The sequence below is a fragment of the Rhopalosiphum maidis genome, chromosome 1 (assembly GCF_003676215.2).
Source record: "Rhopalosiphum maidis isolate BTI-1 chromosome 1, ASM367621v3, whole genome shotgun sequence".
Classification (NCBI taxonomy): domain Eukaryota; kingdom Metazoa; phylum Arthropoda; class Insecta; order Hemiptera; family Aphididae; genus Rhopalosiphum; species Rhopalosiphum maidis.
The window spans coordinates 3,249,718-3,267,351 of record NC_040877.1 but is presented as its reverse complement, the minus strand read 5'-3'; the positions used below and the strand labels follow the sequence as shown (position 1 = coordinate 3,267,351).

General features: G+C 25.5%; 2 protein-coding genes across 4 annotated transcripts; one reads left to right on the top strand and one right to left on the bottom strand.

Moving 5' to 3' along the window:
- The first annotated feature begins 193 nt into the window (after window positions 1-193).
- On the top strand, window positions 194-2,668 carry LOC113548938 (proteasome inhibitor PI31 subunit). Its single transcript, XM_026950046.1, has 5 exons — window positions 194-494; window positions 1,140-1,289; window positions 1,948-2,159; window positions 2,222-2,398; window positions 2,463-2,668. The coding sequence occupies exons 1-5, from the start codon at window positions 351-353 to the stop codon at window positions 2,590-2,592; spliced, it is 813 nt and encodes a 270-aa protein (XP_026805847.1). The 5' UTR covers window positions 194-350; the 3' UTR covers window positions 2,593-2,668.
- Window positions 2,669-5,375: 2,707 nt separating this feature from the next.
- LOC113548947 (Golgi-specific brefeldin A-resistance guanine nucleotide exchange factor 1) lies at window positions 5,376-16,794 on the bottom strand. 3 transcript variants are annotated; one of them, XM_026950057.1, is made up of 35 exons: window positions 16,597-16,794; window positions 16,436-16,522; window positions 15,006-15,105; window positions 14,755-14,859; window positions 14,463-14,690; window positions 14,303-14,403; window positions 14,105-14,233; window positions 13,573-13,678; window positions 13,404-13,511; window positions 13,120-13,328; window positions 12,874-13,051; window positions 12,674-12,789; window positions 12,455-12,596; window positions 12,281-12,393; window positions 11,888-12,090; window positions 11,684-11,807; window positions 11,408-11,616; window positions 10,243-10,479; window positions 10,033-10,132; window positions 9,698-9,874; window positions 9,506-9,629; window positions 8,721-8,863; window positions 8,541-8,656; window positions 8,323-8,482; window positions 8,050-8,248; window positions 7,831-7,961; window positions 7,571-7,763; window positions 7,367-7,506; window positions 7,140-7,298; window positions 6,876-7,073; window positions 6,490-6,603; window positions 6,194-6,389; window positions 5,885-6,122; window positions 5,716-5,810; window positions 5,376-5,515 (listed from the first exon to the last, which is right to left on the bottom strand). In XM_026950057.1, the coding sequence occupies exons 2-35, from the start codon at window positions 16,520-16,522 to the stop codon at window positions 5,475-5,477; spliced, it is 5,019 nt and encodes a 1,672-aa protein (XP_026805858.1). In that variant the 5' UTR covers window positions 16,597-16,794; the 3' UTR covers window positions 5,376-5,474. The 3 variants fall into 3 exon arrangements, with proteins under 3 accessions (XP_026805858.1, XP_026805857.1, XP_026805859.1); XM_026950056.1 differs by having other exon boundaries at window positions 7,367-7,509; window positions 16,597-16,793; XM_026950058.1 differs by having other exon boundaries at window positions 7,367-7,509; window positions 13,404-13,499; window positions 16,597-16,793.
- Window positions 16,795-17,634: the final 840 nt, after the last annotated feature.

Here is a 17,634-nt window from a genome sequence, read left to right as displayed (position 1 = left end):
CAAACTCTTCTTTTTAGGTTAGGGAGATGCTTACACTTCTTGTATCTATGTTCATCCTCATGTGATATTATCTACTACCGTTGCAGTTACCACCATGGAGAATGAGGATTCTTTATTATCTATGGTTACCATGACAAAACAATTTTGTATTCTTATCTATGATGCTGTATAATATGAATGTATGATACTATTTTAAGAGTTAAGAGTGTTAAGACGTAAATACATGATTACTACAGAATAAAAATAGTATAATTAATACAGGATACAGAATACGGATAATATGAACTAAAAAGGACCTGTTAGATTAAAAATTTTGTCAAATTTAAAATACAGCATTCCTTTAGAACACCATGTCCGAATATAGTTCCAACTTTTGGATGTTAGTGTTTGAATTTTTTAAAAAAGACGTTCAAAAGCCCGAGGACAATTTGATGATATTAGTACATTGGTTGTTGTTGAAAAACGGTTTTCAAATACTTGAACTTGGTTGTGAGGTAACAATTTTGTTAACTAAACTTAATATTTTATTAAACAAAATTATCTAACTGTAATTAATTTGTAGTAATGTAACAAATCTTGATTAACATTACAAATTGTATAACAAAGGAGTTTTTATGTTCAACAGATAGAACTAGTTTTATTATATGTATGGTTTTAGCCTCCGATTTATTTTGAAACAAATAACACTTTATACCTAATGAAGGCATCCAGGGGTATCAAATTGTAACTAGATTAGACTGAAATGTTTTTATGTAAATTAATTAAGATAGATATTTACTAGAAAATTATGTTAGTGTTTATGTATAAAATCTAATTGGCCTGGCATATATTTTAGCCCTACATTTATTAACATTATATTTTACCTTAACCGATGTTATAATTTGTGAACATTATTCAAATCCATTTATATTTATAAATGTTTAGATGTATTTTTATTTTTATTGCACTAATTAATTTTGACTATTCTAGTGTATTTTGGATTTATAACCTTTAACATATTTTCAGTACATAATATTCATAGTTATGGTTATTCTTATACTTAGTATATCTTACTGTATAAACAAACTAAATATATATATATATTTTTATTTTTTACTGTTAGTTTTAAATACTAGGTATCAATGTATGTATATTTTCAGGTTACAAACGATAAAAATGTGCAACCATCTGATATCTTACCTACAAATTGGTCTCAAAATGAGACATATAAGTTACAGTATATACGTGACAAGGAATTGTTTTTGTTGACTGCTGTCAAGGCTGCTGAAAGTCTTGTGTTGAATTTATATGTACCTAAAGTTTTAAATATTTATATATAATTAATAAAAATGTTGGTATTTATTTGTTATCACTATGTCACCACTCCATATAAAATATAACACCCTGCTACCGTATAGCTGTTCGTTGTACTATTTTTTTTATATATCATTAAACAACTATCAAGTATAGGTAAATAATAATAATATTAGTAATAAATTATTTTCAATTAATAGTAACATAGTCAACAAATAACATTCCAAAATTACACCTAAAAAAAAATCTGTTTTCTAAAGATCCTTAAATGTTACATTTTATTTGTTTTATAATAATAATTTTTTTAGGAAAAATTAAATGCTAGTATTAAATATTGCATAAATAATTCATTAAAATACATTTTTAACCATATTTTAAAATAAACTGATAACATTTGTAACATAGGTTAGGTTATATAGATATTATAAGAATCATTTACCTCATTTTCCAATAATAGATCACATTTTTTATTAACCTATTTGTAAGATATACAAATACATAAAAATATGAACACTTCATTTTTTAAATTAAAAAAACTGCTAACTTGGGACTGCTCACCCGATGGCAGGTGATATATTTTGTATAGGTTGATCGCGGATAGATAACAAATAAATACCAAAATGTTAAACATAACTATGATTCTACTTTACTTAGAATGTAAAGACAAAATCTGTGACATGCAGTGCTATTGGAAATATTAGTTCTACAGTGCAATGGATTACTAACTTGGTAAAAAATAAAGATCAATTTGATGAAACTATTCAGTTGTTAGAAAACGAACTAATTGTTCCTATGATAAAAGTAAAAGAGGAGAAGATACATATCAGCACTCAGACCAATAATGAACCAAAGAAGTCTCCTCCCTTGTATGTATTCTTTCATATTTTTTAGTGTAATTAAAATTAAAATTGACATTTATTTTATTAAGAACGCCAGTTGAACGACCTCTTGGAAGATATCCAGAACAATCAGAACCAGGCAATCCAATAAATACATTTCCATCATATGGCATGTCAGATTTGGATCCTTTAGGTGGTTTACGTGGTTTTGGTGAAGGTATGCTCTTTCACCCTAATGCTAGGATTGCAGGACCATCAAATTCAAGGTACGGCTTTTATAATATTTTATATTTAATGTTATACCATTACTTAATAATATTTAATATTTAGGAGACCTCCAATGGCACGTTTTGATCCGATACGCCCTCTCAACCCAGATCCATTAAGAGCTGACAGATTCAGTTCAAATCCAGATCACATGAGACCACCACATTTTGATGAATTTGATATGTATATGTAAAATAATTGTTTTAAAAAATTATTCACTTTATAAATATTACTTTAATTTTAAAATAATAAATGGAAATACCAAAAGATATTGATTATTCACTGAATTTATTATAGATTTGTATTCCTTGTATACATAAATAGATTATTTATTTATTGTATTGCAAAAATTATTCTCAGTTATAAACACTGTCACTCAGCATTGTTAAACATATTAACATACTACATACTGCATAGGTAAAAATCTTTATTAAGTCTAAAATAAAAAGGTTTATTAAGATATACAAAAATGTGAATAACAGTGAAATTTTACAATGGCAGGTTTATTAAAATAATTTTTACAAACAATTATCAATTTATTTCATTAAATATATATATATAATATAATATTAATGGATTTAAATTCCAATTAACCATATTTAAATACCTCAGTTATTTCTATAAATATAAATATTCTAACAAATTATATTATTAGTATATGCAAGGTCATAACTGTGAGGAAGGTCCAGGGGTCCGAACCCCCCAAAATTTTTAAAAGTAGAAATATTTTAGTGATGAATATTGTTTATTGACTATACATTTTCAACGTTTATATAAAAAAAAAATGTTGGTCCCCCTTCCTCCGCCCCTCAAAATTTTTTTCAGTTACGGCCTTGAGTATATGTTTAATAGATTTTGTCTTGTGATGGGAAATGGGAATTGTTTCTTTTATGGACCATTCCAAATGGTACTTTTACAATTACGATTCCAAAAAACTTATTACATTGTTTTAATTAGTGCTCTTTATCGTTGAATGATAATTGTTAGTTATTAACAAGGTAGATATATACAAATCTATCTTGTTTTAAAAGTAGCAAATAACAGGTGTTATATTCGTTTCTCAAGGAAAATAATTATGTGCATTGTGCACTTATTAATTATTAAAGTATACGTACTATGCTATACTACTATAGTATTATGTAAATTTTATAATAATACCTACATATATTCATCACTTGATATCAAGTGATTACCACCGTTAAGTATACTTTAGTCTTTAGGTTACTGTAATAAATTATCATTGTGTGAGTGTCACTAGTAATATCCCTCTACCTTTCAGGAAGTTTCTTTAAGAAAAAATTGAAATATACGTAGAACCACAGTACTAAAACAACAATATTTGATTAATATATTTTATTTTGCATCAATTGGCTAAATTGCTTTGTTAATCTACAAAATATTAATAAGCAATAAATTGGACTATAATTGATTATAAAAGTATTGAGAGAACTAACTTTTTATTGGTCATATTTTATAGATTTACAAACATTTCTAACAAAATTTGCTACTGAAATGTTTGGTGGTAAAAATAAAATTGGTATGTTGATCATATCCTCCCACCTAAATAAAAAACATAATGGAAAATATATACCTACAGTAGTGTCGTAGTAATCTGAAAGGAATTTGGCTGGAATGAGACTATGACTTTGTAATAACATTGTCTTACAATAAAAACTTAAAATTTTTTTAATTAATTTTAATATTTTTTTCTTTGTATTTGAGTACAATAAATATAATAATTGATTAAATTTTTTTCTTTAAATTTATTAAAATTATTACTATTTTAAATTATATACATAGAATAACGGCGATGTACACTTGAAGTTTTTTGGATTACAGCGACACTATACTATATTAGAGTTTAATTTTTGCAAATTGCAATAATATTTTAAAAATACCACAAAAATGACCAAAAATTAAATTTAAAATTGAATCATAATATGAAGAATATTTAAAATAATTATCTTATACCTAATAAATTTCCAGTCTTGGGAATATTCAGGGAAATATTCTCAAATTAAATTTCTGGGAATTTACATATCACTAAGTGGGGGACTATTATATCAATGGAACAAATGTAGAACTACAAAAATTTTAAAATATTCATTCCCTCAATCACTAATTTTATTATATGTAAATTTTTCTTTCTTGTATTTGTTTGAATTTTTGATACTCAATTCAAAATTTAATATACATATATTCTACTTATAAAAGAATAAAAATCTAAATTTGAAATAGTAAATCCAGTGGCACATTTATAATTTATTTTTGTGTATTGTGGTATGGAGGGGAGGCTAGGGTCTTATAACATGTAAATTAATTTATATTCCTAAAAATAACAATAATTATTGATTTTTTTATACATTATTAATTTTTTATTCATAATTCTTTCTCATAATTTTTTAACATTTAATTGTATATTATAAATATATCTAAAATTTAATTTGATTTTATGATTTATACATGTATGTTTGCTTATTATTTTATTAAGACATCGATTTAAAGTAAATCCACTTATTAAACTGATAACATTTGCTGTTAAAATACTTTCTATATTCAATAATATAACCATATTGGATGTCAAGAAATTGAAAAAAAAGATTCTGAAACTATTTGATGTGAAATAACATATTTTTTTTCATTTTTACGACATGATTTATCTCTAGATTATAATAAATTTTTACTTTTTATTGTCAACATAAAATATATTAATTTAATAAATTTAAGGAGGTGTTTCAATCCATCTGTCATATTTAATGCCACTAAAATATATTACTTTAATCTCAGAATGGTACTAACTATATTTTTAAAGGAAAACTATTTAAAATGTTTATCAAAAATTAACTAGTAAACACAAATGAAAATATATTTTCATTATAACCCAAATTTATCTTGAATTGAAAGTAAATTCAAAATCAAAATTACCATTAAAGTAATTTTAACTTTATAATATATATTAAGAAAAATTAAAAATAATATGAACAAATACAAAATGTATATAATATGAAATGTTGAACATATAAACTGAATAATTATAATAATAATAATAATAATAACAATAAATTAAAAATTATTTCAATGTAATTGTTGGTTTACTTCACAATCTTGTTTATTACCTGAAATAAAAATTAATCAAATTATATTAAAAAAATCTAAACATATAACATTTTCATAAGACAATTTATCTTTGTGTAAAATGTGAAATACAATTTAACAAACAATTTTCAATCAGAGTAAATTTAATATTTTTCTGTTTATTAGACATAAACATAGACATATTGAATGTTGATTTTATTTATGTATATTAAACACTTACAATTCTCAGTTTCTTCACTCTTATTTGTGAGTGTATAAGGTTGAGAAATTGGAACAGTTGTAATGACTGCAATCAGTTCATCATTTTGATCATCCCTTTGTAAAATAAATGTTTAAATTGAAATTTTATACTTTATTTTTATGTGAAATCTTTAAATATATTTATTTACTCGACATGTTGAGTATGATTGACAAAACTTTGTATACCCATTACTGTGTTTTGATTGACATTTTGATAAAGTATAGGACTAGACAAAATGGGTGATTGAGAATTCAAAACTTCATTTGTTACTTCCAAAGGAGTTGGCGATATAAGAGGCACTATGACACCTGGTGCAACTGGTGCAACTGGTACAAAAGAACGAGTTACTTCTGATAAATCCGATGAAGTATCTGTTAATTGAGAGACTAAACAAATATTTGAAAAAATTTTAATTTATCATTTCTTATTATATATTATAATAGCTATTATTCATTACCATGATCCTGTGCCTTAATTTGTCTACTGTTGTGATGTTGAAGCAAATCATTGGACATTTGCGGTAAAAATGTATTCACTTTATTCCAAGTAGCATCCCAAAACGTTTGCTTACTATGCAACTCTTCTTTACTATTTGCCTTTCCATTTAACATTACTAATAACATATTTTTCAAGGTTTCTGGAATCGCTTCACTCTGATCATGATTATTTATAAAAAATTAAAATTGAAGATTAAAAATAATTCAATACAAATCAAAAAATTTGAAAAGTATTAGAAATTAATTAATTTTATACCAAAGTGTCACTGTTGTCAGATATCATAAACTTATGCATCAGTTCTAGAACAGTGATCCACAAGTCAACAAATGTTGGTAGTGATTGAAGCTGAGTCAAATGGTGTAAGAAAACCTATGACAATATTTATGTTTGATTAATGTAAAGAAAAATTTGTTTGGTTTATTAAAAAAAAATCATTCAAATCAATTCAGTACCACATTCAATTCATAGAAACTAAAATATTAATTTAAAATGTTCAATAAAAAGATAAAATTCACTCAAGCTATTATAACACTTGTTTTATAAACCTAAAATTTGTTAAAAATTAAAATATACTCAATTTTATTTAATACTAGATTACTAGGAATCTATAAATCTATTGCATAAAATGTAATAATAATAACCTTTGATAACAAAGTGGCAGACCGCATTTTTGTTTCATCCAAACCACTTGGATCAATGTCAGTTCCACACTCTAACAGTTTGTTCATTAATGGAAACAAAACTTTGCGGAAACACGCTTCCCATTCATCACCGTTGAGTGTTGCTAAGTCGTGCATTAGAAGGGCACGTTGTAGGTATGTTACAGCACTCATTCTTACCTAAATATAAAAACATAATATAAAATATAATTTTATACACCAAAATTGGGAATTTGATTTACTCACATCACGTCGACAATCACAACATAGACTGGCAATACCTTGGAGTAGAGGACACCACCCATAACTCCACAAAGATATTAGTGCTGTGTCTGGATTTTCTTCTGCCCACCAACGATATATATCTGCAGTACTTGTGTGCAATGTGTGCATAAGATCAAGAAGCTGAAAACATTTTAATGATTTGCAATTAATTATAATATATTATAATGAATAGATAATGGAAAAATTACCTGAATAGAAACTTGAGTGTAACTACTTGGAATGTCTTCAGGGTCACTGTCATCTGCATCATATGGGTTAGACATTTTGTTTTTGTTTGATTTCAAACTAGTTTTTTGTTTGTTGCCTAATTTTTGACGTACATTTTTATCTTCTAAAATAAGTTAACTTTAACATATATTTAAAAAAAAAGTGTTATTAATAATTCATTATACTTGATTGTAAGCTGGCCCGTGCAAAATTTTTGATGACAGAGACACATTTGATAAAGTTGTATGGTGTAATATGCGCAATGTTACGCACTAAAAACGCTAGACATTCGCAGCATTTAACAAAAGATAATGCATCATGACGTTTAAATGTTGAGCAATCTGGCCAAATTTCTAACGCCCCTGGGTTTGTTTCAATCTACATGCATAAAAAAAATTGGTTTTTAAATGTATTTATTGTTGAATATAGCATGAAATGTAGTTACCTTTAACCACTCTGGTTTACTATCTGGCGGTGAAGATGATGGAGTCAAGACATTATTAACTGATTTCACATCTAAGCCACTATCGTCATTACTGTCACTTATACTAGCCACTTCATTATCAGACCGATTATCTATTGACATTAAAACTTTGTCAGTTAATAATTTTATTTTTTAGATTTTATACAAATGGAAGAATTTATCTGAATATATGAAACATACCTATATTATTGCTTTTAGATACAATAATTCCAGCACCAACATACTCTAAAATAGAAAAGATTAATGTCCAATCATCTCTGGTATGAATATTTGCAGCACACATTTTTAATAATTCATACATTCCAAATGCTATTTGACGTCCAACTATTTGTAAAGCATCTGTGTTGAGCAATAGTAAAACATTTAATGACTGCAATACCTACATGATACAATATACAAAATAACAAATAAAATATTAAAAGTTAAAATACAATGAGTATAAAATTAGTTTACCATTGAACTTATTTCTTCACGTCTCATAAGGCGAGATGCTAACCTCATTAGTCCAACTACAGTGCGTTCCAAAAGAAACATGTGATTATGTTCTATAGCACCTGTCATAAGGTTGTACAGGTGCTGCTTAACTGCTTCCCATAGAGTATTTACTCTATCCCTGTAGTTTTTATATTAAATTTAGTATAGAAAAGAATGATACGTTAAGTAAAACTCACCGATTTTGTAAAACTATTTTAAGAAGCATTTCTAATAGGAAACTAGCAGCATTTTCATTTTCCCGTGACCCAAGTGCTAATACACCTTCTGGTTTATAAAATGTTCCAATTAATGCCTGAAGATAAAAAAATGTATAGAATGTAATTTATTGACATTTATAGATGTCATATAACACATACTTTTACTAAAGCTTCCAAAGATTCTATAGTGAGAAACTTAGATTCTGTAATTAGACTTTCTAAGCGACTCTCAGATATACAATCTCTAGATGTAACAATCAACTCAGGTTCATTTGATGCTTGTATTTTATGATTAATAGTCTCTAAATTGATTATAAATGTATATTAAAAAAAAAATTATTTTTAACTTAAAATGTATTGGTATGCTTTATACAGGATGATTAATATTTTTTTTTATATTTTCTCATCAAAAATAAGACAAGATTTTTTATTATTATATTTTTTAAATAACAACATAAATTTTTTATTTCCTTTTCTGAAGCAGAATATTTTTTAGAGTATTTCGATACAAAAAAAAAATTGAAATTCGGACGAATAATTTATAAGTTATGAGTATTTAAAGTACAGGTGAATGGAATAGTGACCCAAGTTAGGTTACGTTAGGTTAGCCTAACCTAACCCTAACCTTGGGGAGAAATCTCATACCACCATTCTGCTCATCAATACACCTAACTTTAAACACTTCTAAGTTATAACTCATAAATTTCTCATTCGAATAACATTTTTTTTATATCGAAAAACTCCAAAAAATATTGTGCTTTAGAATATAAAATTAAAAATATTTTCATTTAAAAAAATAAAAAATATTAAACATTTTGTTTTATTTTGACTGGAAATTATGTGAAAAAAAAATATTTTCCAAACAGTTAATAGATTTTGAAATAATTATTGTTATTCAATAAAATAATCATCCAGTATATGCTGTATATAGCATATATACTTACCTCCTCCAGAAGCTATGTAAGAGTAAAGTGAACTGAACAAACCAGATTCTGATTTTTGGGAACCTGAAGGTACTGCCTCGCGTATCAATGAAACTTTACCACTGAGTTCAAGAAAATCTTCAGACTAAAAAAATTAAACATAATTATATACATTACACTATAATAATTACATTCATTATTTAGGAAAATTACCTCAACTAAAATAGTAGGTAATAGTTTGCATTTATACAGTTGTAAAATTATGTCAAATATACTAGACCAACCCTCACGAATAATATCACCATACATATGGGTTAAACTAAAAAGAGTGCGAGTGGCCAGCCGAGCTTTAGGGTTACTTCCAAACAATATTGTAACATTTTCTGGACACTATATAAATAGGATCATAAATAATACAATGCTTGAATTTTAATTTAACATATATAAATTATTAATTAAAAATATGATATAGTTGTGTTTATATTTAAAAATGCTTATATACTATTAAACATATTAAACTGATAAAATGTTTTGAATATTATACATACATCTGGGTTGTTTTGTAAATTAGTAAACTTGCATAATGATATTATGAGGCTATCAAATTCAGCACACATTCCATAATGGGCACAAATAAATGCACATTTTCTGAAAAAATAGTTATGATAATAAGTAATAGCAGTTAACTATAAAACCAATGTATTTTTAAAATAAGTAAAAAAAGGTTAAAAATAATTATTTTTATGAACAAAAGTTACCTAAGACCAAATATTGTTCGAGTATAAACAGTTTGATGATTAGACTTATCAAATATAAAACTTAATGCAGCTAAAGTAGGACCCCAACAAATAGAAAATAGTTCATGATCAAAAACTCCACTGGGTGCTTGAATGTAAGACCCATCTTTGCCAGATGCACGTCGTAACAAAACTTTCCATAAATAATTTTCTAAAACTGTACCACTATGTTCTGCAGGCATAACAATTTCGTTTGATCTAAAAATTTTCATTAGATTAGTTGTAGATATGGTACTTGTTTGTTATTGCCCAATCACTGAGTTATACACTATAAAAACCCCGCGACAAAATGACTGTATGATGGCAGTCTTTAAGCTAAAATTTATTATTTATGATTGTTATTTCTTTGTATCTCAATATATCAAGGTAGTTAGATCTAATTAGTAATAAGTTATCTATTTATAAAAAATGGATAAATACTTTTTAATTTTTATAATGTTTAAAATTGTATTTTATTATATTATAATCATGTTATACCGGATTGTATAAAACCATCTTTTTAATTGAACAGTTTTATCAAACCATTAAATATTTATATAGAGCCATTTGAGTAGCACGACTAGCACGGACAGTTGAATAAAAATGTGTTGATTTTAAACATGATATGTTGATGCCAAGATTTATGTTGTAGTTTAAGCTTATCACAAGAAGAGTGATGCCAAGTCTTCAACTGTTTTTAATTTGAATAGGTAAAAGCGAAGAGTGACAACATAATAAAGTTTAATCTTTAATGATTGACTAAAATTTAATATGCCAAAATCGGACCATTAGCTTAATGAAATGGTAACCAATGGTTTAATGACTCAATAACCTAATGAACATTTAGTGAATGAATAACTTTTTATCCATTTAATAGTATGCTATTAATTCATTAAATATTTAATGAATGTTTATGCAACCCGGCATTAGTATATTATTTAAATTTATTAATAATTTCATAATTTGTTAACACTTACAAAAAAACATCTGATTACTTTGTATATAGTAAACAAATAAAATGCTGTATTGACCGTTTCATATCACCGCTGATTTTGATATGATAAATTATAAATAGCGTGATAGTGAGATGATAACAAACTAGTATAAGAGGTACTTTTATATCCAAATAAATTATAAATTAGCTTACTTGATGTCTTTATATATTTCTTCTAACATTGTATGATCAAAATCTTCACCACCGTTCAATTTTTTTAAATTACGTTTAAATGCATCTATTGTCATTGGTTGGTCTATTCGTCTAACATTTTGATTATGTTGGTCGACATTTAGCATAATAATTGCATATGCTAATAAAAATGCACATTCAGCATTTGCAAATGGTTCTCCATTACATTTCTAAAATTCATATAAACAAAATAAATTTGGAAAAACTAGTTAATGATAAACATTACTAATAACTAACATGCCAATATTCTGTAAATGGTTCTAATACAAATGATATTAGAGGTGATTCTCCGGGTAATCGGAATGCTTCAAGATACATTCGAAGTGCTTCATCAACACGTGTACCACATAAATCAAAAGAGCTAAACAAAAAACCAAGACAAATTATAAAATACATACAATGAAATTAATAATTATAATTATATTAAATATCAGAACATACTTAATAAAACTATTTAGAACATCCACATTATTTCTGTTGCTAATATATTCGCCTATCATTTTCTTATCCAAAAGAGGATTTTCTTTCAAAAATGTAGCAATTTCAATTGGATTCAATGGTGTTGATAAAAGACCGTGTTCTTGTAGAAACTCTATGCCTTTTTTTGGTTTTGTGTTGAATTTCTCTGTACCTGAAGTAAGTAACTGAAATAATTTAAAAAATATTCTTCATGAATAAATTAAACATAGGTATTTTGTAGAAATATTAATTGCTTATTATTAAAACAATTTTTATTCATTAAATATAATTTAAAAATAAACTGTAAAAGTCAAATTTTATCTGAGGGATTATAATCTGCAACTATAAATAAAAACATGATATACATCATTTAACCTTTTTTTTTCTTTTAATGGCCATTAATTCTTCATGACTTGGAATATTAATTGAAAATTCTGGTTGCCATCGTTCAAAATGAATTTCAGAATCTGATTTCTGATCTTCGGAAACTAAAAATATTCAAGTTATAACATCAAGTACATAATTAAATTGTAAATGATTAAATATTACCATCATAAGTTGAACTGCTTTCAGACTTTTGAGTGAATTGTGTACGATTATGACAATGGTGTTCGATTGAATCAACTACAGCTAAAAGAGCATCCATGGATAATAAATGAGTGCTATAGATATCACTGAATGGAAAAACATTCTAAAATCAATAGATTTATTATTAATTATAAATCATGAGTAAGTGAAAATTTAGTTTTATATTATTTATTAACTTGCTTTAGATAATAATTTAGTAATGTCATCATATAAATCTGAACAATAAAGTCCACAATCATAATTTAAATAAAGTTCAGTGACCAGTCCTGGAATTTTCCATAGTTGGACAAGACATTCTAAAGTAATAGTGCAAAATTAGTTTCTCAACATTAAGTTTTTTTTACTTGTAATATTGATTTCCATATTAAAATAAAACATACTTAGGGCCATTTCTTTTTTACCATATGGAATTTTCGAATTTTCATTAACCACAGTATTTATTAAATTAGACATATAGTATTCCAGTTGAAATTTTAAATGTTGACGCATAGATTCAAATACTAAGAAAGCAAGTCTTAGACTAGAACTGAATATTGGCATTTTCTCATGAGACAAAAGCTAAAAAATGTATATATTTTTTTAATTATTTAAAAAATATACATATTTTATTTAATTTTTGCACACACAGAAAGAATATTACGGCATAATTGATCTTTTATAATGGAATGCATGTTAATGTGGCATTTAATGGCATATGCTCCGACTTCAAAAGCAATGACCAAAAGATTGAGTCCAACACCAATCATTACTTCAGTATTTTGCTGGTCATGAGGATCACAAGCATCTACAAGAAACTTAATAAGCTCCAAAACACAGCCACTATTGTATGGAACTTCTAAAAATGAAAAGTTAAACATAAGCTAAAATGTAAACAAAACTATAAGATAAAAATAACAAAAATATCACTTACTAGTGTAAGGAATAGGTATTTGGGTAGTAAATCTTACACCTTGGCCATTCACATATTCTTTTTTATTATTATCTACTGAATTTTCATTATTTAAATCTGTAACATTTTCTTTAAAAAATCAATTAATTATTATTTTTATTTGCAATAAAAAACTATAATAATAGTTTACCGTTGTTTAGTAATGGTAATTCATCAGTTGGTAATTCAATACCAGGTGAAGTTTCTCTTTCATAACCTATATCTAATTTTGTTGATTCAGTAACTTTGACATCACACTAACATTTCAAACAGAATAGTTTCGATTAATTCATTTCAAATGTATACAAATTTGAAAATCAGAATAATTAAATAATCAAAAGTTAGAAAATGATATTTAAAATGTAAAATAAAATAAAATATATACATATATATAATATAATAATTTAATAATAAATGGATAATCAAAAATGCTTTTAACAGATATTGAATCTGAATTCTATATTTTATTTCTCTAAAAATATGGTTTCCCTACAGTGTCTAGCATCAGCTATAGGTCCAGACATAATAGGTATCCAGACGCAGTCATTATGCTGTGTTGTTCCACTGCTTGACGCTGCAGGAAAACCGTACCTTAAGATATTATTATAACTCATTTATTTATCCTTAGATCATATGTAAATATTTAGTTAAACTAATTATATTAAAGAGTTATATTAATTTACTTGAGTTAAAGTTGATACTTCAGGTTGTGGTGTATCATCATTTGTATTAACTATATCTACTGAATTTTCCACATTATCATTACAATTACTTAAAGGGTCGCCATAATTCTTCATGTTGAGTCCTAATACCTGAAGAAATACAAAAAAAAAATGTAAGTCTTTTACTATTTCATGATCATATAAATAAGTTTAACTCACTTTTGAAGAATTTCCCTGTTCTTTGCTTAATGTGACTAATCTTGAAAAAAGAAGTTGTATTATATCTTTCAAGCAATGTTCAGCATAGGATCTTACAAATTCTACAAAAATATATAATTTATATTAAATAATTATTTATTTAACATTGTATCTAACATACCACTCAGTCTAACTTCGAAACAAAAACGAAAACAACTCATCATAATCTCACAAACACTTTCATTTGGAAGAAACTCGCCTTCAGGAGACATCATTAAGCAATATAAAACCTGTAAAGTTTTCATTAATACTATAGCATCACTAGTTTTTTCAGTTCCCAAAAATCTAGTGTGAGTAATTGCATCTGCAATATTTTCTACAGTTGTCAATAATTTTGACTCAGGAACACCTAAACAAATGTATATTATAATGGAATAAAGTTTAGTAAATCATCATGTATAATTAAAATTTACATTTTTTTATTAGTCCGTAATTAATAAACTTATAAATTGACATCAATGCTAAACTTGTTACTGGGCCAGTAATCTCTTCACAGCGAATCACATCCAAAAATGGTTCTAAAAATAAAATTCTAACTATAATTATCTAATACAGTCAAATCTGTATAATTTGAAAACAATTGGGATCAGATTTTTTCCATTTTAAATAGATCTATACAAAAAAAAAGAATACATATAAGTATATATATCAGCGAATAGGTTACCCATAACATGATCAAAATTGAGGGACATTAAATCTTCCACTTGATTTATAGCATCTCTTAATTTGAACAATCTTTTACAGGGAGAATACCTTTCTTCATCCTGCAAATTAAATATAATATATTAATAAAAATTATGTTTGAAATTTATTTTTCTTGAAAAAATATTACTAAGATAATGACAATTAGTATTTGATTTTTGAATACAAATTTTTATATATATTAAATACATGTTATAAACTTAGATAAAACTATTTTAAATATAAAAATAATGTGTGAGAAAAGGAGTAATTAAAGTTAAGTTTAATAATGATTTATTATTTAAATAAAATTTTAAAAATGAAACTAATAACATTAACAATTAATTACTAAAATATGTTTATATCCATAATTTATATTATTTAAGTACTTTTAAAAATTAAAAATAGTTCAATGTTTTTTTTTCCAATTACAATATAGTACTTATGGTATATTATAAATACAACAAATTAATTTATGGCTTCATAACAAATATTTGAAAATTATATAATAAGTACTAAGAACGCAGTGGCAACCCCAGATATTTTTTATTGGGGAAGTGATACCGGGCAAATTTTTTTTTCTGGCAAGGCATTTTTGTATGGCTACTGGATCACCTATTAATTTGTTTATATCATATTTTCAAGAAATTATTGCTAAAATGTTTTTAGTATAATATGTTTTATTTTTAAATAAATAATTAAAAATTATACCTTGTTTATTATTATCACAAATGTACTATAGTAAAACTTAAAATTTCCTCCATTTTTTTTTATTTGTATGTAACAAAACAAAACATTTTATTTTTTAATGCATGAGATTTTAGAAATTATGTTGTTAGTATTAACTCTATTAAGTATACATAATAAGTATAATAACTTAAGTCTAAAAGCTCTTTATAAAGTAATTGATACTATTTTATACATAAATATTAAATAATGATTTACAAATTCTTTATTTACTTATATATTTTTAATATTAAATTATAGGGGTATTACAATGGAAGGTTAAAATCAAATGTTGGGAGGGGGCACTTGCTCACCCTGGCTCACGTGTAGTGCCACCCAGCTAAGAAGAAATTAAATGCATATACAATGTTAAAAATATTATCAAATAATATTAATAAATAATAACATTTAATATGGAATAATAGATTTATATTATGAAACACTATTTTATTACCTTACAGTAAATCGAGTAACTAATACTTAAATAGATTTATATGGTTTGAAAATACAATATACTAAGAACACAATTTGATAATAGTGACTTAACTTAAGAAGTAAAATTATTATATTATTAACAGATTGTAGTTATATTGTAAATATAAAATATCACTAAAAAATGGGTGGTAATTTAAAAATGTAAGAATAAATTATTTTAAACAAAATATTTTATAAATTGTTATTATTTACTTGATACGAATTGTGATCTCTTTTTAACGCTGATATTAAAGTAGATAGCTCTCCCTGAACAACATACAATCCATTGGCTGCATACATCTTAAAATTTAGAAAGTGCATATTTACTAAATTATTTGTGAACTCCTCAACATGTTCATATTATTTGCATTTACTTTTAAATTATTAAAATGTTTATTTTTCACTCTTGAAACAACATTTTACTGTTCCTATTACATGATATAATTAGAATAAATTAGAATATGAAGTTTTAACAATTGTCGATTAAGAAATAAAGAATTAATAATTCAAAACTAAAATAATTTTATATTCTAGTAAATAAAAGTTATAATGGCAAATCCTAATAAATACTAAATAGTAAATAGTAAATATTCTATTTGACGTATACTCAATACTCATTAAGATAAAGTATTAACTAACAATTTTTGAATTGATAACACGTCAAACATGATAACACGTACTATAAATTATAGGAGTTTCAATAACGATTTCGCCTGCTTTATCTTTGCTTAATACTGAGTGATCCAATCCATTGGCATTTAACATCGCTCATTATTTCACAAACTATTAATGTTTTTTGAAAATAATATTATAATATTATTAAGCAGTTAAAAAAAAAAATTATGTTTTTTATGACAACATGAAGCACTATTTAGTAATTACTAACTTTATCTACTATAACTGTAGTCTAGTCCGTGATCTAGTCTCTATATTAGCATAAGTAATATCCAGTGGCGTATCCTAGGGCAAAATAGGGCAGTGCCTCAGAGCTTAGGGGCCCTTTCTCATCTATGCTATTTGTTTCTATAATTATTTGGTCATCAATAATCAAAGTATTATCATGTGCATTGTTCATATTAATAGGTACCTTACCTACTACCTGATACCTACTGGCTACTAAGACGTGACAGTTATACCAAATTATAAAGACCCAACTCCCTAGGTACCCCCCCCCCATTTTTGGTGGTGCAAATGCACGTACTCGGTGCTACTTAGTAGTTAGTATGTTTATGTACTCATTGATACCTTTTTAATTACTTATTCTATAGAGCAGAATATATTTTTTCGTAGTGATTAAATGCATAAAAATAGTATTCTAAACGATTAGTATTAATATTGATTATATTTATAATCAATGTAAGTAGGTAGGTAGGTATTTAAAGTTTAGATGAGCTGGAGTTTTTGCAAAATGT

Bases quoted from the DNA above. Each gene is read 5' to 3' on its own strand.
- LOC113548938 (XM_026950046.1), top strand. From the start codon at position 351: ATGTCCGAATATAGTTCCAACTTTTGGATGTTAGTGTTTGAATTTTTT. The intron at 1,290-1,947 runs GTACCTAAAGTT...TACTTTACTTAG, and splicing joins GTCTTGTGTTGAATTTATAT to AATGTAAAGACAAAATCTGT. The intron at 2,160-2,221 runs GTATGTATTCTT...TATTTTATTAAG, and splicing joins CCAAAGAAGTCTCCTCCCTT to AACGCCAGTTGAACGACCTC.
- LOC113548947 (XM_026950056.1), bottom strand. From the start codon at position 16,522: ATGTATGCAGCCAATGGATTGTATGTTGTTCAGGGAGAGCTATCTACT. The intron at 12,597-12,673 runs GCAAGTTAATAA...TATTGATTTTAG, and splicing joins TTACTAAATTATTATCTAAA to AATGTTTTTCCATTCAGTGA. The intron at 6,390-6,489 runs GTATAAAATTAA...AATCATGATCAG, and splicing joins CTGACAACAGTGACACTTTG to AGTGAAGCGATTCCAGAAAC.